Source organism: Eretmochelys imbricata, chromosome 6 (assembly GCF_965152235.1).
Source record: "Eretmochelys imbricata isolate rEreImb1 chromosome 6, rEreImb1.hap1, whole genome shotgun sequence".
Classification (NCBI taxonomy): Eukaryota; Metazoa; Chordata; order Testudines; family Cheloniidae; genus Eretmochelys; species Eretmochelys imbricata.
Genome location: NC_135577.1, coordinates 75958080 through 75983468, shown reverse-complemented (window position 1 = coordinate 75983468; position 25389 = coordinate 75958080). Strand labels below are relative to the sequence as shown.

General features: G+C 42.4%; 1 protein-coding gene across 1 annotated transcript in view; it reads right to left on the bottom strand.

Moving 5' to 3' along the window:
• FMN1 (formin 1) overlaps nucleotides 1-25389 on the bottom strand; it is a 358987-nt gene that overhangs the window by 110603 nt on the left and 222995 nt on the right. Inside the window, exons 9-10 of the mRNA XM_077820284.1 lie at nucleotides 7194-7255; nucleotides 4819-4907 (exon numbers count right to left, since the gene is read on the bottom strand). Coding sequence (XP_077676410.1) covers nucleotides 4819-4907; nucleotides 7194-7255 — 151 coding nt within the window. The remainder of the gene's footprint in view (nucleotides 1-4818; nucleotides 4908-7193; nucleotides 7256-25389) is intronic.

The following is a 25389-nucleotide window of genomic DNA, read 5'->3' as shown; positions in this document are numbered from 1 at the left end:
ACCTGGAGCCAGTACCCCCCGAACCCACCCAAGGCTGCCTCCCGGACCTGCCAGGCAGAGAAGGGACCTCTGCTGAGTGTACCTTTTAAAACACTGTACATGGTTTAAAAGCAAGCATGTTTAATGATTAATTTGCCCTGGCATTCGTGGCTCTCCTGGATATACTCCCAAAGCCTTTGCAAAAGGTTTCTGCAGCCTTATTCCATCCACCATGGTAGGACACTTTACCACTCCAGGCCAGTAGCACGTACTCGGGAATCATTGCAGAACAAAGCATTGCAGTGTATGTTTGCTGGCGTTCAAACAACATCCGTTCTTTATCTCTCTGTGTTATCTTCAGGAGAGTGGTATCATTCATGGTCACCTGGTTGAAATAGGGTGCTTTTCTTAAGGGGACATTCAGAGATGCCCGTTCCTGCTGGGCTGTTTGCCTGTGGCTGAACAGAAATGTTCCCTGCTGTTAGCCACGGAGAGGGGGGAGGGGCTAGCCACGCGGAGTGGGGAGGCAACATGCAACCGTGGAACGAAAGCACATGTGCTATGTATGTAATGTTAACAGCAAGGTTTACCACGAAAGAGTGTACCCATTGTTCTATAAAATGTGTCTTTTTAAATACCACTGTTCCTTTTTTTTTCTCCACCAGCTGCATGTGTTTCAAGGATCACAGGATCTTCTCCTTCCCAGAGTCTAGCGAAGATTAGAAGGTGAAAAAAATGCACTCGTGATGAAATGTTCTCTGAGCTCATGCTGTCCTCCCACACTGACAGAGCACAGACGAATGTGAGGAGGCAGACAATGTCAGAGTGCAGAAAAGCACAAAGTAACCAGGAGGAGAGGTGGCGGGCTGAAGAGAGGGCTGAAGCTCTAAGGTGGTGGCAGCATGATTAGAGGAGGCAGAATTCAATGCTGAGGCTGCTGGAGGATCAAACCAATATGCTCCAGTGTATGGTTGAGCTGCAGGAAAGGCAGCAGGAGCACAGACCGCCGCTACCTGTGTAACCAACCACCCTCCTCCCCAAGTTCCATAGCCTCCTCACCCAGATGCCCAAGAACGCGGTGGGGGGGCCTCTGGCCACCCAGCCATTCAACCCAGGAGGATTGCCCAAGCAACAGAAGGCTGGCATTCAATAAGTTTTAAAGTTTTAAACTTTTAAAGTGCTGTGTGGCCTTGTCCTTCCCTCCTCCACCACCCCTCCTGGTGCTTCCCTCCTCCACCGCCCCTCCTGGGTTACCTTGGTAGTTATCCCCCTATTTGTGTGATGAATGAATAAAGAATGCATGAATGTGAAGCAACAATGACTTTATTGCCTCTGCAATTGGTGATCCAAGGGAGGTGGGGAGGGTGGTTAGCTTACAGGGAAGTAGAGTGAACCAAGGGGCGGGGGGGTTTCATCAAGGAGAAACAGACAGAACTTTCACACCGTAGCCTGGCCAGTCATGAAACGGGTTTTCAAAGCTTCTCTGATGCACACCGCGCCCTCCTGTGCTCTTCTAACCACCCTGGTGTCTGGCTGTGCATAACCAGCAGCCAGGCGATTTGCGTCAAGCTCCCACCCCGCCATAAATGTCTCCCCTTTACTCTCACAGATATTGTGGAGCGCACAGCAAGCAGTAATAACAGTAGGAATATTGGTTTCGCTGAGGTCTAACCGAGTCAGTAAACTGCACCAGCACACTTTTAAACATCCAAATGCACATTCTACCACCATTCTGCACTTGCTCAGCCTGTAGTTGAACAGCTCCTGACTACTGTTCAGGCTGCCTGTGTATGGCTTCATGAGCCATGGCATTAAGGGGTAGGCTGGGTCCCCAAGGATAACTATAGGCATTTCAACATCCCCAAAGGTTATTTTCTGGTCTGGGAATAAAGTCCCTTCCTGCAGCTTTTGAAACAGACCAGAGTTCCTGAAGATGCAAGCGTCATGTACCTTTCCTGGCCACCCCATGTTGATGTTGGTGAAACGTCCCTTGTGATCCACCAGTGCTTGCAGAACCCCTTGCAGTTTATGAACTCTCCAGCTTGGTGCTCTGGTGCCAAGACAGGGATATGGGTTCCGTCTATGGCCCCACCACAGTTAGGGAATTCCATTGCGGCAAAGCCATCCACTATGACCTGCACATTTCCCAGGGTCACTACCCTTGATATCAGCAGATCTTTGATTGCGTTGGCTACTTGCATCACAGCAACCCCCATAGTAGATTTGCCCACTCTAAATTGATTCCTGACTGACCAGTAGCTGTCTGGCGTTGCAAGCTTCCACAGGGCTATTGCCACTCGCTTCTCAACTGTGAGGGCTTCTCTCATCTTGGTATTCTTGCACCTCAGGGCAGGGGAAAGCAAGTTCCAAGAAAGTGCCCTTACGCATGCGAAAGTTTCGCAGCGACTGGGAATCATCCCAGACCTGCAACACTACGTGGTCCCACCAGTCTGTGCTTGTTTCCCGAGCTCAGAATCGGCATTCCACCGCATGAACCTGCCCCATTAGCACCATGATGCCCACATTGCCAGGGCCCGTGCTTTGAGAGAAGTCTGTGTCCATGTCCTCATCACTCACGTCACTACGCTGACGTTGCCTACTTGCCCGGTATCGCTTTGCCAGGTTCTGGTGCTGCATATACTGCTGGATAATGCGTGTGGTGTTTAATGTGTTCCTAATTGCCAAAGTGATCTGAGCGGGCTCCATGCTTGCCGTGGTATGGCGTCTACACAGAAAAAAGGCGTGGAACAATTGTCTGCCGTTGCCCTGACAGAGGGAGGGGCGTCTGACAACATGGCTTACAGGGTTGGCTTTCAGGGAATTAAAATCAACAAAGGGGGTAGCTTTGCGAGAAACTGAATGGACCCCTCAAGGATAGAACTCAAAACCTCAAGGATAGAACTCAAAACTGGGTTTAGCAGGCCGTTGATTTCACAGAGGGAGGGAGGGAGGAGAAAATGAATACAAAACAAATCTGGTCTATTTCTTGTTTTGAGCCACTTCATCTATCTTTATACATCTTGATGGCAGCAGACTGTGCAGTACAACTGCTAGCCATCGTCAACACCTGGGTGCTCAGCAGAAGACGGTGCAGTATGACTACTGTCCATCATCTTCTGTTCCCTGCAGATTAAAAGACAGTGCACTGCTGGTAGGACTGAATCGCCATGAGATGAAACAAGGGAAATGACCTGGCTGAGTCACTCCCATGTTTGCCCAGGCGCCCGATTAAAAGAGCACCCAGGACTACGTCGATGACGGCTACCAGTCATACTGCACTGTCTGCTGCCAAAAGGCAATAAACTGCTGCTGTGTAGCAATGCAGTACCACGTCTGCCAGCACCCAGGAGACACACGGTGACGGTTAGTTGAGCTGGCTCCATGCTTGCCGTGGTATGGCGTCTGCACAGGTAATTCAAGAAAAAAGGCACAAAATGATTGTTTGCCCTTGCTTTCACGGAGGGAGGGAGGGAGGGAACGGCGGCCTGATGATATGTACCCAGAACCACCTGCGACAATGTTTTAGCCCCATCAGGCACTGGGATTTCTACCCAGAATTCAGATGGGCGGTGGAGACTGCGTGAACTGTGGGATAGCCACCCACAGTGCAACGCTCCGGAAGTCGACGGTTGCCTCAGTACGGTGGACACACTCCGCCAACTACATGCACTTAGAGCATTTGTGTGGGGACTCACACAATCAACTGTATAAAAACGCTGTCTACAAAACCTACTTCTATACATTCGACCTAATTTTGTAGTGTAGACATACCCTCAGAGATATAGCAAATAGGTTGCCAAAGATTTAGACTCTGTGAAATATCAAATAGTCACAAAGTATCATGCTGTAGGCCAAGGCTCATCTGAGTGTGGTCAATGAAAGCACGAAGACAAGGGATAGATGAATAAGATTGTATATAAATTTGAAGGACATTCGTATTCTGAGGTCTTAATATTTGGGAGATATTCATACCCTCAGACGTTAACCTATTCCCCCATATGCAGATGTCAGCAACAGCTGCTTGGCTTGCTCTGATGGTAGGAAAGGAGAAAAATCTTTCTGCCCTCCAACACCAACCTCCAGCCTTAAAGAAACTACGTAAAAACATATCCCCTCTGTGTCCCAGCTCTCACACTCAGATGCCATCTCTGCTGCCTCCGTTCCTCCTTCATCATCCACATATTTCCTCCCACTCTCTTATACCAAAGATGACTGAGCAGCAGCATAGTGAAGAGTAGAAAAGTGGGGCCTCAGTGTGGGAACACAGGTGGTAAGGAGAGTGATGGGGGCCAGTGGAGGAGGAGGAGAGCAGTAAAGAGGAAGGAGCAGCACGGAGGGAGCAGAAACTAGTGCTCGGCATAAATTTGGGATCAAATACATTGTTTTAATAAAAGACAGGTTCATTCTGAATGATAGGATTATAATTCCATTTGGGAATTCGAGCAATTTGAATTTTGCTTTTGGGGTTTATTATAACAGCAAATTCTATGGCACCTTTCCATCCAAGCACGTCACTGCTTTACAAATATTAATTCAGCCTCAATACCTAGGAGAGGAAGATAAAGCATTTTAAAAATGAGAGCATGCAGGCACAGAAATTGTGACTGCCTCAAGGTCACATAGCAAAATTTGTATATTTCATCTGTCGTAGTGGTCCCAGTCAATACAAAGTTATACACAGTACATCAAAAAAGGGACTATATAATCACTTTTCACACCATCTCTTGAAATAAGGATTCTTTAAGACTTAACCAGCCAGATTTCTGTCCCTACACTCCCTCAGCCTCCTAGCAAATGGCGATTCTGCATAATGGAAAAATATATTTTTTTAAATCTTACTGTTCTGGTTTGTCCAAGAGCTTCAGTTCCTCTTCTTTTGAAGTCTCATAATACTGCTTTATTTTCTCCAGTTCATCCTTTTGCGCTCTCTGTGTGATTATAATTAGAAACTAGCAATAAGAAGCTTTCCTTTTAAATACAATCAACCCATCTTCTTATTTGCTGATCTCTAAAAACCCCACCCATTCTCTTTTTACATACTTTCCCCAATATCACACATGCTACTGAAAATGCAGAGCCTCACCTCATGTATTCTATATATATTAGTGTGACTGAAAGTGAATCTATATGCTAAACTCATGCCATTGTCTTTTGCTCAAGGTCAAAAGATACAAAAATGTGATCAGTAAAATGTATTCTCATCCTGATATCAGTAATAATTTTACAATTATGCAGGGTTTTTTTGTCTCATAAAGTTTCTTGATAAAGTTGAGAACATGCCTTATTCAACAAATCCTTCATCTGCTTTACTTAAGTTGGTTTTACTTACTTAAGTTGGCTTACTGCTTTACTTAAGTTGTCCCCTATTCTACCAGTAATGCTAATTTTTTTCCAAATTTGGTAAGGACTTGATTCAATATAATTAAATTTGTTCAGGCTTCCTTACCAAAAGTCACTGCTTTTCCACATTCCCACATGTACACAAGTTTCTGTAGTGCAGAAGTGAGGTAATATAAAAGATGAACAGGGTACTCTGTACTATTTCTATAGGCATTCCCCTCCTTTCTCAAAGTAATGTTGATAAACATTTTTTCTTTCTGCTTACATTCAATAGAGTACAATTCAACACAGTATAATTTGTATTTCATTTTCATTGTAACTCTATACTGAGTTGCCTATGTGTCACTTGTAAGACACCATACAGGAACATGAAAAATTATTCAGAAAATAAGAGGTAGGCCCAAACCACTACTCAAGACCCAAAGAGTCCCAAACTGTGGGGAGATTGAGGTCTGCAGCTGAACTTTGTGGCTCTGCTAAAATGAGAACATTCGTAAATGGTCACCATTTTTACATTTTGTACTCTCTTTTTTTCCAACATCCCCCAGGAATGATACTTAGTATACAGATCAGGAGACAGAGTTGAATTATGAAGAACACTTGATATCTTTCAATGTTTCTCACCTATGTGATTCAAGACTTATTTTCTCTGCTTTGTCATTATATTTATCTTGGCTGGATTCTACTGAAGAACTTTTCTGAGGATTTTCTCCTTTAACTACAGCCTAGCCAGCGTTTGCACCTATAATGCTGTTTCCCTCACTGTAGGGGCAAGTGCTCTCATGACAGAGACCCCCTTTTCATAGCCAGCAGTATATAAATACAGAAAGTTGCCATAAACCCATCACCACATTCACATAACTATTTCTCTATTTTCATTTTGTAGTTGAATTTTGCACCTGTATTATTTAATTCCGTGAAGCATTCTATGATACTGTTTTACGAAGGTCATAATACAAAATCAAATTTATTCTATTGCATAGCAGATTAATACCTCTGTGCACCAGTTCTAAATCTTACATTACAGAAGGCCTTCAAATTGTCCTATACTCCAGTTTTCAAAAACAGCCCCTAAACATGTTTCCACATTTACCTTCCCATTTTACAGATTAGAGAGAGAGAGTAGAGAAAACCCCTTCCCCACAACGAGATTGGGAATATTCCTTCCCAGAGCTTAAACACTTCAAGGTCAAAGATATCTCCTGGCAGCGTCCTGTAGATGCTTTGCTTCCCCTTCCTCTGCCAGTTACTCTGCCTCATAACTCAACTCCCTCTAGAGTTACCAAATAGAAAGCTATTGCACACTGCACTGTGTTGTAGAATAGTTGGCTCGGTCAGGCAAGACAAAGCAAATAACATATTATGGCTTAAAAGTAGTCTTAAAGTTTGAGGGGGGAAGATCTGGAAAGGGGACACCCTCCCAGGCTATGACTTAAAGAAAAGTGAAACAAGGGGAGGGGAGAAGGAAAAGTCTGCCCAAGGTATGATAGGAGTGAGAGAAGATATAGACAGTGAGGAGGAGCCTCTTTGTGGTGGGAGGCCAATATTTTGTGGGGGAGAAGATGACAGGTCTTGCAATGTCTTTTGTTGCAATTTATTTAATCTTAATCCAGCTCCAATTGGATTGGATTGGTTTATATTCCCACTGGGAGACTTGATCTGGCAAAATACATGCATTGTGTTGGCTAACTACATTTTGATGATATCCACTAATACTCTTACATTCCCTAAGAAAAATCAATTTTTATATACTCTCTCTTGTGTAATACGGTCACAAAATAAAATTGTATTTATTTTTTGTGTGTGTTTGCACTTGGTAAAAATCTGAAACTATGAATATTGTGCTCTTACATATGTTTTCCTGTCATACTTACATTCTCATACAGTGCTTCCAGTGTTTCCAGGTCGACTATGGAGTCATCCACATTTAGTGTAGCTGTAAAGGATAAAATAAAAAATTACACACTAAAAAAACATATTGGGTTAACCTGTTTTCTAGGTAACATATCTTGCATATCTAGGTAACACAACTGGACAGAAAACAGAATTGAACTCCAGCAAAATTTTTTGAAGTTTTTGATTTTTTTTTTGTCCCAAATTGGGAGAAAATCAAAAATTCTAAATATGTCACAGGAGTTGAATTTTCAAAACATTAAGTTTCAGAGAACTGTAATGAATTTTTTCAGCTTGCTCCTGGGGCTGCCTGACTCCCAATGCAAGTGGCTCTATAGGTTGGGCCATGGAGTTGGGCACCTAGGCAGTCGGGGAACTGGCTGCCCAGGGAGTCAGGCAGCCTGGGGACCTAGCCTGGGATGGGAGCTGCTCCAGGAGAAAGCTGAAAAAATTCATTACTGTTCTCCAGAAATGGACTTTTTAAAAATGTAGCTCACTTGAAAGATTAATGTTTTGACTTTTTCCCAATTTGGGACAGGCTGCTTGGGAGCCTAAGAACCCAGGGAGCTGATCAGCTGGCCACCCAGCATCCTGGGTTGCTTGGCGAGCTAGACAACAAGGAGCCAAGGAAGTGGCCAGTTGGCTGCCTGGCACTCCAAGGAGCTGGCCAGCTGGGGAACCTGGATTCCCTGCCTTCTTAACAGCCAGGATGTCAAGGAGTCAAGAGGCTAGAAGCCCTGGTAGGCTAGGCTGGCGTGGAGCCTGGAATTGCTGGATCCCCAGCAGCCTGATAGGTGGGCTGCTGAAGAGCTGGGAAGCTTGGGGAGGTGAGCAGGTGAGCTGGCAGGAAGCCGGGCAGGTTTCTCTCAAACATTGACAGAACTGACATGTTCCTACAGAATGTTTTGATTTTGTTAAAGCAGCATTTTTCATTGGAAACCTGTTCTGTGGGGAAATTTCCAATCAGCTCTAATAGAGATATATGAACTTCTCTATTCAGCAGATTACTGTTCACTTCATTTGCCCAATGGAATTTAAAAAAAAAAAAAAAAGGAAAAAGGCTAAACTAGTTCCTACTGAAGATCTGAACTTCATGGTATTTAATTCTATCATCTGCGTGTCTCACTGCAATTTAATTTAGGCACTACATTAGTCATGTTTTTCAAAACTAAATCAGACTACAGGTATATTAGGTACACTGTGAAGTGAATATTCCCTGCCAATAAGATTTTTTATGTAATGTCACAGAACTGACTAAAGACCTCATTTCTTCTGAAAACAAAATGTGTTTTTATCAAGATTCAGAACATTAAATTAATTTAGGCATATAATTTCAAGTCACTTTGTATCTTGAATCTAAATTATTTGCTTACATTGAATAGTAATAGGTATATTAATAGCATCACCACCAAAACTTAGGTTTCAGTAGTTTTCTATGTGACCAGTGAATTATCATTAGTTGGTACCCGATCGATACCTTTAAATTTCAGCTGTATTTGATTTCCTCACTTATATATTGAGATGTGATCACTTGCAATTTTAAAAGATATAAAAAGCTGTTGTTGCATTCGCCATCGATGATGTTTGAATTAGGCAAGGCACACATCTTTAAATAATTATTCAAAAGTAATAAGGTTTCTCCCCCACTCCCTCCTACCCCACGATTTTACATTGTGAAATTAACCAGCAGGCTAGTAAATTTTCTCTGTGGCAGGCTAATTAATTTTATTAAAACGATCAGTGACATTTAGAAGGCTTTAAAATTTTGTCTGTCAATTATGATTCCATCTGTTGTTGACATTACATCTTGGCTAGAGGGGAAGGAAAGTGGCAGGGAGAAAGGTATTACCAATGGAAAAAAAGGAAGAATACTTCTATATTTGTCCCATTTTTAGAACTAAAATGTTTAGACAAATACAAAAAAACTAAACAGCTAAGCTAATTACTTTATATTCAAATAAACATAGTTAGAGATGGAATTTATTAGATCATCTACCTGCCGATTGAAGCTTGTTCTGTATAAGACGTTTTCTAATGTACTATCCAGTCCAATTTCAAAAGGTCCCAAGAGACTGGGACTTCTCTTGAAAGACCATTTCTACAGCCTAATATATCTCATTATCAAGATATTTTTCTGATTCTTAGCTTAAATTTTCCCCTCTCAGTTTCATTCCTCTCCCATCCAACCTTGGGCTATTGAAAAATGTATTTAAGAAGGGAAGATTTTTATTATTTTTTTTAGTAGATTTCACCGGTATGTCTTTCCATCAGCTTCTATAGTACATATAGTTGTTTAGTTCAAACTGGTAAATGGATTTGCAATGAAGCAATGTACAACAATTTTTACTACTTCTATGGATGAGAAAAGTAGTAATTAATGACAAAGATCTTAAATGTACAGAAATATAATTATAACTGGCGGTTTAAATTACAGAAAGTACAAGAATGATAACTCAAAAATCAGGATTGTTGTTATATAGTGCTTATATCTCCAAATGGAGGATGGTTTACTGGACAGAAAAGGCTCCAACATTACGGACATTTTTCATTTTTATGCTAAATACCCAAATATAACTATTGCTAAATACAGAAGAGTACAATAACCAGTCACATTAAAATAAACTGAGAGGATTAAGCCAATCAATGAGCCTTAAAATGATAAGGGGAAAAAATAAAATATTCCAATATATTCTGATATATAAACAGACCTAAAACTGAATCAATAATAATCAATATTAAGCTTAAAATACAAAGGAAGATGAGCATGAGTTAATTTATCTTTTGAACAACTGATTACTTGTATTAAACAGCACGGAGATGCTGCTTTCTGACTTACTGCAGTTATTGCTAAGGCACAGGCAGACAGCTGAGCTCACCTGCTATCAACTGAATTGGGGCCTAAGGGCCAGATTTTTAAATATATTCAGGCACCTAAAGAATCATGTAGATCTCTTGTGGGATTTTCAAAAGTGGCAGTTGGGCATCCATGTGCTTTTGAAAATACTTCTAGTCATCTTTCTGCATCTGTAGGTGCCTAAATACCTTTAATAATCTATCCCTATGTCTTTTCTTCACCCACTCTCAACAACACTAGCATCCTTCATGTTGGAAGCACTGTACAAAAATGGAAAAATGTACAATCATAACAATTTGCTTGGTTTCTTACCCCCCGCCTCTCAAATTCTGGAGTGATGGCAATGATCCCCAAGTTCCCAGTTGCACAGTATCTGAACCCTGAGCTTTATATACCATACTTCAAGTGTGTGCAATAAACTCACAATATGTTTCATAACCTCATTTGAATTGGTGCCATTTTAACAACATTCATTGAACTATATGAAAGAAGCATTCTGTGATGATTTTTACTTTTTTCTTCAAAGCTAGATGAAGCTAAAGCTCCTTAATCCTCTTAAAAAACATTTTGTGACTCGTGTCTCAAGAAACGACTATATTAAAAATTACTCCCTGATACAGTAAATTTGACTTTACTAGATTAAATCTCATTACACCAAGACTTGCATAGGAGTAAGTTATAAAGGTGAAGTGTCAGAAATCTACAAAAGAGGTTCCAAAACAATTAATAGCTACTGCAATATCAACCATCATTGGTGGTTTTTACTTTTATCTTGCCTTCTAGTTAGCTGTCCTCCTTACACTGTCAGTTCAGTTAGAATATTTCACCTACACCTCACAATATGTCAAAAGGAAGTAGACTCACGCTGTGAAAAGCTGGTAATTTTATTGGGTTCCTCTACCTTTAAAAATCTGTTACTTGGCCAAGTCTGGTTTCTGAGCTCTTTTTTTGCAGGGAAATTGAGGCAAACATTTTTATGTGGCCCTATGGTGTCTGCACACAACAAGAAGAATTTATATATACAAGGATCATTAGTGCAGTGTTGCACCCATTAGGATATAATAACCGTCAGGGAGGACAAAAAACAGATCAGCATCGTGCATTCAAACTAACAGGCACACATAAAAATACTTGCCAACTACATTTCACATGCAGAGGCTGCTGCAAGAAATATAAACTTTTACCCAAGGTTTTAACAGAGTTCCTTTTTTTTTAAAATCAATCTAGCCGTAAAAAACAGATTCTCCACAGCACATTTTAGGGATTTGATCTATTCTTTTAATCTCTACACTTTGTTACTGCAAAAATGTACACAGAGGAAAACCTGAACATTTAAAACATGCCATTTGCTGGAAATAGAAACTCAGACAACTGTAGATCTTAAAGATTTAGTACTAAAGAGATATTTCTTTCCCGTTACCACCATTGCTGAAAGGCATATTATGTATTTCCAACAGTCTTAAGGTGGGACGTAACTGGTACTATTCCATTCATTTTGAGTGGTATTTGGTTATAAAAGGATCTGCTGCCAGAATTTACACACATTCAGCATCATCAGCAAAGCAGTTAGTGCAACAACTAAACTATGTTTAACAGAAATGTGAAAAAATCATTTTAAAAACTGCATTTTAATAATCAAACAGAAATAGGTTATTTTTAAAAACAACTCTTTCAAAGTTAAATTTGTTTGGACCACAGTGGACTCAACTATTTTACACATTGTATTACTAGTAACTGAGGTTTGGTTCCAGGGGGAAAATGAAGTCCATCTTTAGAAAATTTAAATGAAGATGTCACAGATCCAGTCAACCAAAAAGTTGTTATGATTGTTAAGGACAAATCTCCTCTTGGCAAAACTGCTCAACACATCCAAACTCCTCCTGTTTATCTCAGACAAATTGAGCTGATATCCTAAATTCCTCTGAAGGCTTCCTCCAACATCTGACTTTCTGTCATGTAAAAATGTTAAAAGGAGTTATAATGCAAAGAAGCACCACAGACATAATGTGGGTTTAGAACTTTAGGAAAGCTCAACTGCTGCATGAAGTCATGAGTGAAAGACTCTGGCACTAAAGTTAACCTAACCACATCAGGCTTGATGCCCTAGGCAGATTCACAAAAACATATGTTGTAAATTATCCTGAACAAAAGAAATAACTTTTAAAGGAAATTGTTTCTCAACTTCTGAGATGTGTATGTATCTATCTCTATTTTACACAGATAGTAATGCAAACACATTCATGCTGTACACAATGAAGGAATGAAGTACTCACACAGCACTTCCAAATCACAATAAGAAAAACCCCATCTAATATGGTAGGGAATGAAAGTTAGGAATTTTGGGTTCTATGGTACTGGGCAAATCACTTTATCCTTTTGTGTCTCAATTTTCCCATCTGTAAAATGGAGTAATAATTAACTACTGTGCAGAGGTGTTATGAAGTTTACTATATTAGTGTTTGTAAAGTGTTTTCTGGACCACAAATGAAAGCTGCTATGGAAGTATTTATTAAAAAAAACCCATACACAATATAGTCTTTCATCTCTGGATATTTAGCAGTGGTGCTGTTTGCTAAGATTTAGGAAGGACCTCAGGAACTCTGACTGATCTCAGATTTCAAGGGACTTGCTCCAAAAGTAGTGCACAATGTCTACAGGCTATGTCAAAAGGCTTTGTCTACAGGCAAGGGTACAATTTTCTAGATTATTTACTTTGGCTAATCTTGGCCATTTCCCCACCACCATTTGGAAGAAAAGTGAGTATAAAGAGAACCTATACACAAACAGTTGAGGGGAATAACAAATACTATCAACCTCTCACACACACCCCCATACCCACCATCACCAGTGAATCCTATTAAGAGATTTTGTTTTCCTACATGCTTTATAATTTGAAACAGCTTTAACATAATGCTTTCATGCCATAATCTGCTGGCATCTAGGACTGTGCATATCCCTTTTCCCCATGGCTCTTCATCAAAGGAGGAAGACATAGTATAAACCTAAGGAACCTAGGGATGTGATTAGGTAGGACATACAAAAATATAATATTACATGTGATCATTAGAGAGATTACACTACCAATTAGTTAATTTTACTCTATTGCTCAAATACTTCTAGTTATTTAATCCAGTATAATTTCAGCACTGTAAATTGCAATGTTTCTGGTGGTGTTTTTTCTTGGCACAATGTTTCCTTACAATATGGGATACATTGTGGCCTGGTGGAAAGAATGGTATTCTTGATGTCCAGGTGGGTGGAAGCCAGGCATACATCACATGCTGCAGAGGAGGGAGATACCTTTGACTATGCTGATCGTCTGCCTTCTTTGCTGGCCATTTTACAGAATATACAGCCGTATCCAAGATCAACCAGTGATACAACAGATAGGATGTTTTTGTTGTATAACTAGTATAAGACTAGGAGTACTTGTGGCACCTTAGAGACTAACCAATTTATTTGAGCATAAGCTTTCGTGAGCTACAGCTCACTTCATCGGATGCATACTGTGGAAAATACAGAAGATGTTTGTTTTTATACACACAGACCATGAAAAAATGGGTGTTTATCACTACAAAAGGTTTTCTCTCCCCCCACCCCACTCGCCTGCTGGTAATAGCTTATCTAAAGTGATCACTCTCCTTACAGTGTGTATGATAATCAAGGTGGGCCATTTCCAGCACAAATCCAGGGTTTAACAAGAACGTCTGAGGAACTGTGGGGGGGGGAGGGGGGCAGGGGATAAACAAGGGGAAATAGGTTACTTTTTATAATGAATCAACCATTCCCAGTCTCTATTCAAGCCTAAGTTAATTGTATCCAATTTGCAAATTAATTCCAATTCAGCAGTCTCTCGTTGGAGTCTGTTTTCAAAGTTTATTTGTTGAAGGATAGTATAAGACTGCGTTTATTGTTAGTGAAAATTTACTCGCTGAAAATCAAACTAATAAAAAGGGCATTTTCCTTATATAGTATTTTCTAGGTCCAATGTGAATAGATTTCCCTTCAATTCAGCATCATACAACGGACCAACTGCAACACCATCTATTTTTATTTCTTTTAAAACACTGACATTTCTTTTATGAAGCAGAAGTATATGTCCCATCAATAAGTTATACCTGGGCACATATTTCCTTACAATTCATTGTAAAATTTTCTTATACCATCTCAGTTAAACTAAAGAAAGCTGAACTAACATATAGATACAGGTATATTATCACAAATTTTTCTTTAGTATCTCCTGGGCATTTTCCAAACAGAAAAGAAGGTACAATCCCAGCTCTGGTGCGTCGCATCTGATGAAGTGAGCTATAGCTCACAAAAGCTTGTGCTCAAATAAATTGGTTAGTCCCTAAGGTGCCACAAGTACTCCTTTTCTTTTGCGAATATAGACTAACACGGCTGCTACTCTGAAAATAGTCTAAATATTTTCCATCCAGTCTCTCTGGGTGTGCATGCTTCACACTCCAGAGCTGTTTTATATCTCCACAACACTATCTTAGGTCCCCATTCTACATGCATAAATTCCTAGTATAACAAATACAAAATTGCAGGACAGAAAAGTTATTCATACATATCTCTAGCTGATCCCACCATCAAACATTGTACAGAGGAATTTGAGTCGGAGCGACATTCCAGCCACTTGTATTGCTGCTTTGCCCATTATCACAGTTTATATTAGCCCTCAAAAGAGCAAACCTTATTCATGAGGAACAGCAAAGGCCATGTTAGCTACCAATCTGAGAAAATATGGTCTACTGGTAAGAGAAGAGACCAGGGAGAAATGACCTAGATTTTGTAGAGAAAATACTCAATCCCATCTAATTCTAGCCATTGACAATGAAATTTCTCCCCCGGCTGTATGTACATCTAATTTAGCTAGTTAGTAAATATGAGTATCTTTTCAAGAGCAGGGGCATTACTAGCTTGGGCAGTACCACTTTATTAATGGTGACCCATCCATCCCATTTATTTAAAAAATTTAAAACTTCATTTCCAAAAGAAAAAGTGAGAGATGTTTGAAAAAAAGGCAAGGGGGAAAAAAAGGAGTGGGGGAGAGAATAAACAAGCACACCTTAAGTCTTACATTGCCTATACAATAGACAAATATTATTCTGATCACGTATTAAGATTTATACACAGAATGCCAAAGTGGTCTGAATATCTGTGCCAATTAATTATAAGCAAGGATTTCAACAATCCGTTAAAGGCTAGCAGAGGTGAGGAATGACTACATCACAGCAGAGAAGTATTGCTATTTGCTTCATATTACACTGCTTTCACTGAGTACTTGTGTTGGGAGTTCCTTGAGTGGGGAAGTGGGGTTATAAGACGCTGAGGGGCAAGGGTGCCTCACATACCTATACACAATTAGCAACCGAACTGAATCCATCCGGTTATGAAGAAAGCTGTCATATTTAACAACTGAACCGCACAGGTAGCCCTGAGCAACAGGTTTCCTACCCCTGCTCTATTGCTTTAGTTGAGCTGTCACTGGGAAAAAAACAAATACAGAAGTGTACTTATCTGGGCAGAAGATTATTTTCACAACTGTGCAGCAGGTTCAGAGAAATAAGAGCTAAGCTATATGTTGGCACATCCCTTGAACTGAACCCAAATGTACTTTAAGGTTTAGAAAGAACTATTCCTCTCTCCCTTTCACAAGGCTATGAAAGGACCAGAAAAGGGGGGCCTCAAAGTTTTATACCAAGCCTCTGAGCCACTTGATGATAGCCTTTTACTACTAGAAATATTTGTTTTTTTAAATGTAATGTTGACACCCCTTGATGGGCTGTCTGTGGTGAGTATTGACCTGGGAGCTCTGGATCTTAATGCATGAGCCTCTACTGCCTCAACTAGAAGACCCAGGTCTCTTAGCTAGGGCTGTAGCAGGCTCATCAACCTCTATATGGCCTAGCCACCACTGAAGGGGGACAGAGTGCCACACCACGTGGGCATGACTTACGTAAATATAAGTTTAGATTCTGCATGGCACAGTGCAAATGATAGATTTTCCATGCTATGTGTTCATGATGCTCAAGAGATGGAAATTTTGTGGGTGACCATTATTAATGATCTAAGTAGCAGCAGGACTGTCATCATCAGTACCAGATTCAGCAGCAAAATCTGTTAAGGCACAAATTCTGTGTTCTCTAGAACATAACAGATAGGCTCCCCCCACCCCCCTGCAAATTAGTTTAAAATAGGACAGTCCTAGCTATGCAAACTCAGTGTTCCTTTACATCACAGAAAGATTATTTTTGTGCTAACTAGTCTACATATACATTACCTCTCGCCAAAATTATTGTTCTGTATTTGGGTTGCCCACTGTCTAGCATGTACTCTGAGAAGGAGTGAGAATGGCTATTTATCTACCGAGGGCGAACTTCACTCTCTCTGAGAAACATCTGTGGAAGATTCCCTTCTACAATGTGGCATCTGCTTGTTTGCTGGCTAGTTATCAAATGCAAACCGAAACATCTGTGTGCCAGATATGGTCAATCATGTGTTCCCTCTGCTAAGCTATCTGAACTGCATGCCAGTTACTTGACTTAAATCAGATTTAGAGGGGATCCCTTGGAGGTAAAAAACCCACAGCATTTTAAGCAGCATTTAAGTTTTCTAGTAACTGCTCTTATCTTCTCATTAATTTTGCAAGTGTCTGTATCCATGTGGCAGTTCTTCATTCTGTAGTAATACTAGAAGAGCCACAGAATTTATTTGGGGATAATTTGTTCAGGTATCAATAGGCCCATACCTTTATGATAGCTGATGGGGAAGCAGTATTTGCCTTGCTATTTCTGGGTGTGGTCAACTCTGCCAACACGAATCTCAGTTCTGGCTGACTCCAACCAGTAGCATCCAATCAGGGCCCTGGCTCAGAGTTCCGAGTGAAGGCCAATGGCAGATCCAGAAAAGAAGGAAAAATGTTTCCCAAACAGCTGTAAAGGTGGCTGATCTATAACCTCAGAACCACCTGCTCATGTGGAAGAGATTCTAGGAAGAGGACTGGTGTCCCTAAACAAAATCACCATGCTACATCTCCCCTGTCCCCAGGCGACAGATGGAATCAAGGAGCATCCAATAAAACATGGTCCACACTTTAGGCTGAACTCCATAATGACTATGGCATCCACAAATGATTTGAGAAAAATCCACCAGATTTGCTACCAAGAATGTACAAACCCTAAATGATGTCAGGTACCAGGTTTTGTTAGTCCAAGAGTTGAAAAGATACAACATTGCAATTGTATAACCAAGGCAACGACTTGTGAAACATGGTCATCATTCTGTGAAGATGCAGGTCTACTGTATTCTGGAGGAACTAGCTACATAAATTGAATGGCACTCATCCTCTTTCCACCATTTAATCAATCATTCAGTGTGATACCCTATTTCTAATCGACTGCTATATGCCAGGTTGATGTGGTGCCATGCACAGCTCTCCATTGTTGTAGCTACAGATGCTAATAAAGATAAATTATATTAGTAGCAAGAAGCAATGGCTTGATCTGCTTCACTGCACAATGACCTTATTATACTTGGAGATATGAACCCTAAACCAAGTTGTTCCAGAAATGGCTTTGAGACTATTCTTGGCCCATTTTGCTCTAGAAGAATAAATAAATCTGAGATTTCTCTCTTTTTATGTGTCTCATAATATTACCATCATTGGAAGTTGGTTCAGGTGCTTAGATATTCATCAGGAAACCTGGATCTCCAACAATGGTTGGATGAGGAAGGAGCTGAAACATATATTGGATCATAAAGCAGTAAGGTCATATCGGGTGTACACAGAGGTGCAGAAGTCCCAGCAAATACTGACTATCATCTCTTTATGCTAAAATGGCAATTACCCTCTGATTTCAACAGGAGTGACCTGTTATGAAACATAAGGCACAATGCATCTGTGAATATTCAGCGCTTGCTAATAAGTACTCTGTCACAGTGTGCAACAAATTTGATGCACTTGGCACTCTCCCAGATGATGCAGAATCAGCTTGGACAATCTGGAATTCTACGTGCAACACCCTTGACTAAACTGATCAGACATTTCAAATTTTGCAAAAGAAATCTGAGGCCAGACAGTGGCATGACAATGGGGTATTTTTTGGGCACGAGTAAAAGTGGATCATGAAGTTTATTTTGAGAACTTGGCAAAAGAGGTAGAAGAAGGAATAAGATCTAATAAATTATGATCTGCAGTTATTCAATCACTTTGATCCAAAACTGGACTTTGTGCAGGGTTTATGCCGATAAATAAGGCTGATGATAACACATGTTCAACCCAAGAAGAAGTCCTACAAAGATGGAAAGAATATTATAAGACCGCACTTAACTATCCTGAACAACTCCATGCTCAGATCTGGACAAGTTAGTAGATGAAATCCCTGACTCTGAAACCTCTCCATTGGAAGAGGTCCACTCTGCCATAAAGAAACTGAGAAGAGAGAGTGCTGCTGGGCCCAACAGCATAACACCCGAACTCGTCAGATGCACCAGAGTGCCCATAAGTGTAGCATTATTCCAAATTTTTGTCCAGGCTTGAACCACAGGGAAGGTACCAATGGAGTGGAGGAAAGGGATCATCATTCCACTTTCTAAAGGTAAAGGCCAGTGCACTTAGTGCAGCAGTTACAGGCCAATAATTCTCCTTTCTGTTCCTGGAAAAAAACTGGCTCATCGGTCACTCCCAGTTTGCACCTTTTGGTCATACAACTCACCTCAAAGATGAAGCCCATTCACTCTCAGTCTTAAAGATCAGAGTTGAAGTCAGGAGGGGACAGTGCCTGGCCACACACTAGTGGTGACCACGCAGCCATCCACGATTAACCTGGCTGCACTAGATCAGTAGTAACCCAGTGAAACTTTTAGACACCCGCAATAAAGCTGTGCGATGTGGCCACGGACATTTAGTGCTATGGACTCATGGGGTCTAAGTGTATTGTTGTTGTTGAGACAGGGTAACCCAGGAAGGCTGGGATATCATGGATGAGGCTTAGCTCAGTTTTGTATGTTTGATTGTTTAAACCTGAGATTTTCAACCTGGGGTCCGCAGCCTATGTCTAAGATTTCCTAAGGGGTCTGCATCTCCATTCAGAATTTACTGCAGAAGATGTGGTAGTGGTAAATATAAACTGTATAAACCTTTTGAAATAATTATTTTTTCCTTCATTAAAAAAATCAGTTACACAATATGATACATGTGTCATGGGTGATAATTTACTATGGCCTCCATTCTGAAGTCTCTGGACTCATAAAGAGGAGGTTACTCTGTATTCCACTGAGGATTATGCACATGGGCCATGCACCCAGAGCCAGTGCTTTTAATGTAGTGGTGTCCATAGGTCCGCACATGCACCCTTGTTCTGCCTCATGGTTTTGACTGAGGCAATAAAGGGTGGGGTGGACTGGCTGCGCCCTCCACCAGAAATCAATCAGGTCCACCGCAGAGGGGAAGGAGGGAGGGATTGGAATACAGATAGGACCACGCATCTCAAAGAACCTCCAGTTACAAGTTAAGTAAACTCTTCCTCTTCTTTGAGCAATGTATTCATTGACAAGCCGTATCTAATTAGATGGAGGGTGAGAGGAAGATTGTGGAACCATGGAACAGAGGACCACCGCACCAAACGAGGCATCTGTCACACAGTCTTGCACCAGCGCATAATGGGAAGAGAAAGTGTGTACCAAACTCCACGTGACCGCCTTACCTATGTCCATGAGTGGCATGTCGTGAAGTGCAGCCATAGCTGATGCTTGACTCTTGTGAAATGGGCTAGTACCCCAAGGGGTGGAGACAGTCCCGATAATTGATAACAGAGTGCAATGCACCTGAAACCCACTTAGAAATTCCTTGAGTGGAGATGGCCTGCCCCATAATTCTTTCTGCTATAGCAACAAATAATTTAGGAGACTTCCTGAATGGCTTCATCCTCTGCAGGTAAAAGGCCAGGGCCCTATCGACATTGGGGGAGTGAAGGTGACGTTCCTTCTCTGAGGCATGCGGCTTTGGAAAGAAGGCAGGTAAGTGTATGTGTTGGTGAGGTGCAAGCAGGAAACCACTTTCAGCAGAAACTTGGAATGCAAACGTAAGGAAACTTTGTCCTTATGGAATGTAGTAAAAGGGGAGTCTGCCATAATCGTCCCCAATTTGCCCACCATTCTCACAGGGGTAATAGCTATCAGAAAATCCACCTTCATGGAAAGAAGGGAACGGGAGCACGAGGCCTGTGGTTCATCAATGCCATGAGAACAAGGTTGAGGTCCCAATGGAGAGTGATGGCTTGAACGGGAGAATACGTCCACATGAGGCTCTTCCAGAATTGTACAGTCAATGGGTGAGTGAAAACTGAGTGCCCCTGCACATAATGGTGGAAAGCACTAATGGCTGCTACAGGCATCTCGATGGAGCTGAGAACGGGATAGGAGATATAACAAGAAAAGAGGAATGTCTGTGGCCCCAGGAGCAAGACCTTTCTGTTGAGCCCAGGAGGCAAAGTGTTTCCATTTGGCTTGGTGGGAGCACCTCGAGGAGTCCCTCCTACTCCTCAAGAGGACGTCACACTGTTGATGAGCATTCCCATGCTACCAAAGATGCCCCTCCAAAAACCAGACTCTCAGATGAAGCATCTGCGGATCAGGATGTCTGTTGTCCTGCCATTGTTTAGCATGAGCAGTTCCAGGAATGTCTAGTGGGAGAGAAGGATGCTTCGGCATGCGGAGAAAAGGAGGAAACCAGAACTGGCAAGACCAAAATGGGACGATCAAAATGATCATCACTCTGTCTCACTGAATCTTGTGAAGGATGCAAGGCAGTAAAGTTAGGGGGAGAAGGCACAATTGATCTGGTCCAACTTAGAAATTCTATAGCCAATGACTAGTGTGTCACCTTGGGAGTGAGCTTTGAGCCTGCCCTTGGAACCATACTGGATGCATTTGATGTTGGTGTGGGAGGCAAAGAGATCCCTCACCAGAGACGCCCCCACAACAGTGAAAAATATCCTTGACCACAGAGTTGTGTAATTTCCATTTGTGGTCGGCCACAAAACTCCTGCTCAGAGCATCTGCTGAGTTCCCAGGAGATAAGCCTCTGACAACAGGATACTGTGTGCGATGCACCATTTCCAGAGGCAAACTGCTTCCACGCAAAGCAACAGTGACCTTATTCCCTCTTGTTCATTTGTGTAGTAAATTATAGTGATGTTGTCCAACATGATGAGAATATGGTGGGAGTGGATGAACAGGAGAAATGCGTGACATGCTCTCCATACTGTCCTAAATTCTAGGATGTTGATATGCATCCTGGATTCCCAAATGGTCCAAATCCCTTCCATCATGTGTTCGCATATGTGGGCACCCCATCTGTTAAGTGGTTCGTCCATAATGATCATCATGCTTGGTCAGGATGGAAGGAAAGGCAATCAGGTGCAAACCTGTTCTGGGTCCATCCATTACCAAAGCAAGGAAAGAACCCTGGGGTGGGGCAGTTATTTGGGTGTCCATGGAGTGAAGCATCGGAGAATGGGCTTTCTGTAACCACAGTCGTAGACAGCAGAAGCAAAGATGAATGAAGGCAGTGACATATGCGCATGCCACCACATGGCCATGAGGGGAAAGACAAGTTCAGTCTGGAACAGAAGGACTGGAAGTCACCGAAGCAATCAGTTCTAGCAGGGCCAGGAACCAGATCTGTGGTAGATAGACATACGCAGCGACCGCGTTGATGTACACTCCGATGAACTCCAGAGACTGTGTAGGGTCCAACATTGATTTTTCGATGTTTACACTCGCTCCCAGGGAGGAGAGGAGTAGAAGCAGCAGGGAAGTCAATGCTTGAGCTTTGTGTCTGGATTGCACTGCCAGCAGCTAGTCATTGAGATAAGGGAAGATGAGAACATCTTGATGCCAGAGGTAAGCTGCCACTATAGAAAAGACCTTGGTGAAGACCCAGGGAGCAGTGGTGAATCTGAACGGTAGAACCCTGTATTGGAAGTGCCAAGGGACCACAGTAAACCTCAGAAATCATCTGTGGGTCAAATGGATATCTATGTGACAGTAAGAGTCTTGCATATCAAGAGCCATAAACCACATTCCTTTTTCTAGCAAGGATAGTATGCTAGCCACGACTGTGATCATATGGAACTTTGGTTTGTATATGAAGCGGTTAAGATGACAAAGATCTAGGATTAGTCTCCATCCTCTCTTTTCCTTGGGTCGCAGGAAATAGGTGGAATAGAACCCTGTGTCTTGAAAGGCTGTGGGCACCGGCTCTATTGCCCCTCTACGTAGGAGGTAGTCTACCTCCAGGGCAAGGATACTGTTCAGAGAGTGGTCTTGGAGGCAGGATCAGGATGGGGGATGTGGATGAGGTAGTGCTGTGAACTCAATCACATAGCCATGTTAAATGACACCCAGGACCCACTCGTCCATTGTTATCATGCTCCAGGCTGGTAGAAAGAGCACTAGATGACCCCTGAAAGGAGTGGGGTGCAAGAACAATGGGTTGCAATTTGGTTGATGGCTCTCTAGATGCACTCAGAAACATAGCTTATGTGAAGATTGAGTGTGTGGAGTCAAGGACTGTGTTGATGGGCCAGGCATATGGGGCCATTGAGTGTTTTGATGCTTGTAAGGAGGCTCATGAGACCACTGGTGGAAAAACTGAGGAGCTCTGTGTCAATGTGCAATAGGTGGCCGATAGAATTTGCACTTGGGTGCTGGTTTATAAATGCCCAGAGATCACAGGTTGGCTCTAGAGTCTTTGAGTGAGTATAGAGAATGTCAGTCTTCTGGTTGAAGAAGTGACATTCAATGAAGGGGGGTTCCTCAGTTGTGTTCTGTACCTCCCTTGGGAAACCAGAGGAATGTAACCAAGATTCTCTCCTCATGACAATCCCTGTGGCCATAGTGCACAAAGATGCGTCTGCCAAATCTACCATGGCCTGAAGCATCGTCCCGGCAACCAATTTGCCTGCTTCTAAAATAGCCTGGAAATAGGAACGGTCCTGCTGGGGAAACTTGTCTGCAAATTCCGTTAAGTGGCTATAATTCAAAAAAGTTTATACCTTGCCAGTATCACCAAGTAATTAGAGATGTGGAACTGAAGGCTGGACAATGAAAAGACCTTACAACCCAGAAGGTGCAGTCTCTTACCCTCGTGAATCGGAGTGGAATGTGGACGCTGCTATCTGGCACAATCAGTGCCAGCTTGAATAACCAGGGAATTGGGCGAGGGGTGAGAAAATAGAAACTCAGACTCCTTTGCTGGTACAGAGTACATATTTTCTGCCTCCTTCGGGGTGAGTGCACAGGTTGCCAGGTATGCCAGATGGTGCAGGCCAGTTGGAGAATGGCATAATTGATTAAGAGGTAGCACCACTTTGTTCCGATACTGATGCACACAGAATGTCCAGTAACCGATGCTAGCTGTCCTGCACCTCCTCCAGTGGAATGTGGAGGGTCTCAACCACCCTCTTTAACAACTCCTGGAACTGGTGGTAGTCATCTATGCGGGGAGGAAGGAGTTGAGGACACTGTCACAACCGGAGACGAGGAGGGGAGCCACTCCAGATCTGGCAGTACCACTGGAGTCAGGCTGATTGGTGCATCCTCCAACCCTGGTTCCAAATGTCTACCCAATGAAGGCCAGAGTGGTGAGGTGGGGGATTCCTTTTGAGCAGATCCAAAAGGTGCTGAAGGCAGATACTGGGGCCAATGCCACCAGTATGGCCAACCAGGTGGATCTTGCAGTTGCTCTGGTGGTCCCCAGGGAGCTGGGTACCAATGGCTCCTGGTTTGAGGGAAGGGAGAATATTGCCACTGTGCCAGCAGAGCCTTTGGATATTTTTGCTGTAGGTATGGGAATGGTCGACCATGTGCATCATCTGAATCTTCCAGCACTGAGAAGTCAGATCCTTGTTCAAACGGCAGAGCCACCAGAACCAGCAAACTGAGAATGTCACAGGGGAGCACTCAGGAACATGACCTGAATGTGGCAAGTCCAAAGCAGAGGACCAGAGTCTTTTTAGAACCAAATGCACCAGAAGATCCAGTGATTTCATCATCTAGGGCAAACAGTCCACAAGGTCCAGGAACCGACTTGAGTCTCCCAGTGTCATTCCACAGACAGAATCGGAGCTGGAACGTGGGCAGAAGGCTGCCTCAGAACTGATGATTCCTGTGGTTCCGCAATACTGATGAAGAGGGGATGTGAAACTCAGTGACCGGAATCGATGGGTCTGGCATTCTGTGTGACTTCTTGTAATGCTTGTGGGCCTTGAAACATGCCATTGCTCCATGGCCAGAACTTGTGGAGGAAGCAGTGTCTTTCCTGGGCTTTGAGGAAGACTTACTGTCATGATTATGCGTATGGTTCCTTGCCTCACGGTTAGGCCCTGGCACAAGGTCCTTAGCACTGGTACTGGTGGAACTGGACTGGAGCTCCACGGTAGGGGGTGCATTCCTCAACTGCAACAGAGAGGTTGCTCAGCCTTAATCTAACTGAAGGTATTAGTAAGGAAGGAGAGGCAAATACTGCCTCTGAATGTGACATGGGCTTCACCCAAGAAATAAAGGCAGGGTTGGTGCCATCGCTGATTGAAAATAAGTGAGGGCAGGAAGCGCAGATCTTGAACCTCATCATCTTCGACATAATTCAGTAACTAGGTGTGGGTGCTGGGGGTGGGGGTAGGGAAACCTCCAAAGCAGTGTCCCAAAGTCCTTAAATCCTCAGAAAACTACTACTAACACCAAAAACTACTACTACTACTACCAAAAATAACACCTCACAATAAAATGCTAACTATATACAAGGAATTCTTAAAGTGCATCACAAGAGATGAGAGAACAGCAGAAGCTCCTACTTGGACCATGCAACACTGAGAAGGAATTGAGGGCGCAGTCGGTCTGCCCCACCCTTTATCACCCCAGTTGAAACATGGCGCATGCAAACAACCCTCAGTGGAATACAGATAGGGACCATCATCACTCAGAGAAGAATATAGTATTCCAAAGGAACTCATGAATTATGCATGTCATTATAATGATCCTTTCCTAGCCACGAGATTGAATGGTGATAGTTAGCAGCCCTGCAAGCAAGTAACCCTCTTAGCAATAGTCAAGGTTCCATAGTGGTGAGAAGTCTACGTAAATTGGGTAAAGTCCGGTGATAAAGGAAAACGTCTTAGTGAGGAATAGACTGAATGTGACAGCATGAAGCAGAAGATGAACTAGTACAACTATTACTATCATCATTATAATAATATGGGGTTCTAAGGAACATCCTCATAGCATTTGGGTGCCATTCTTAGTCCTGGTGAGTT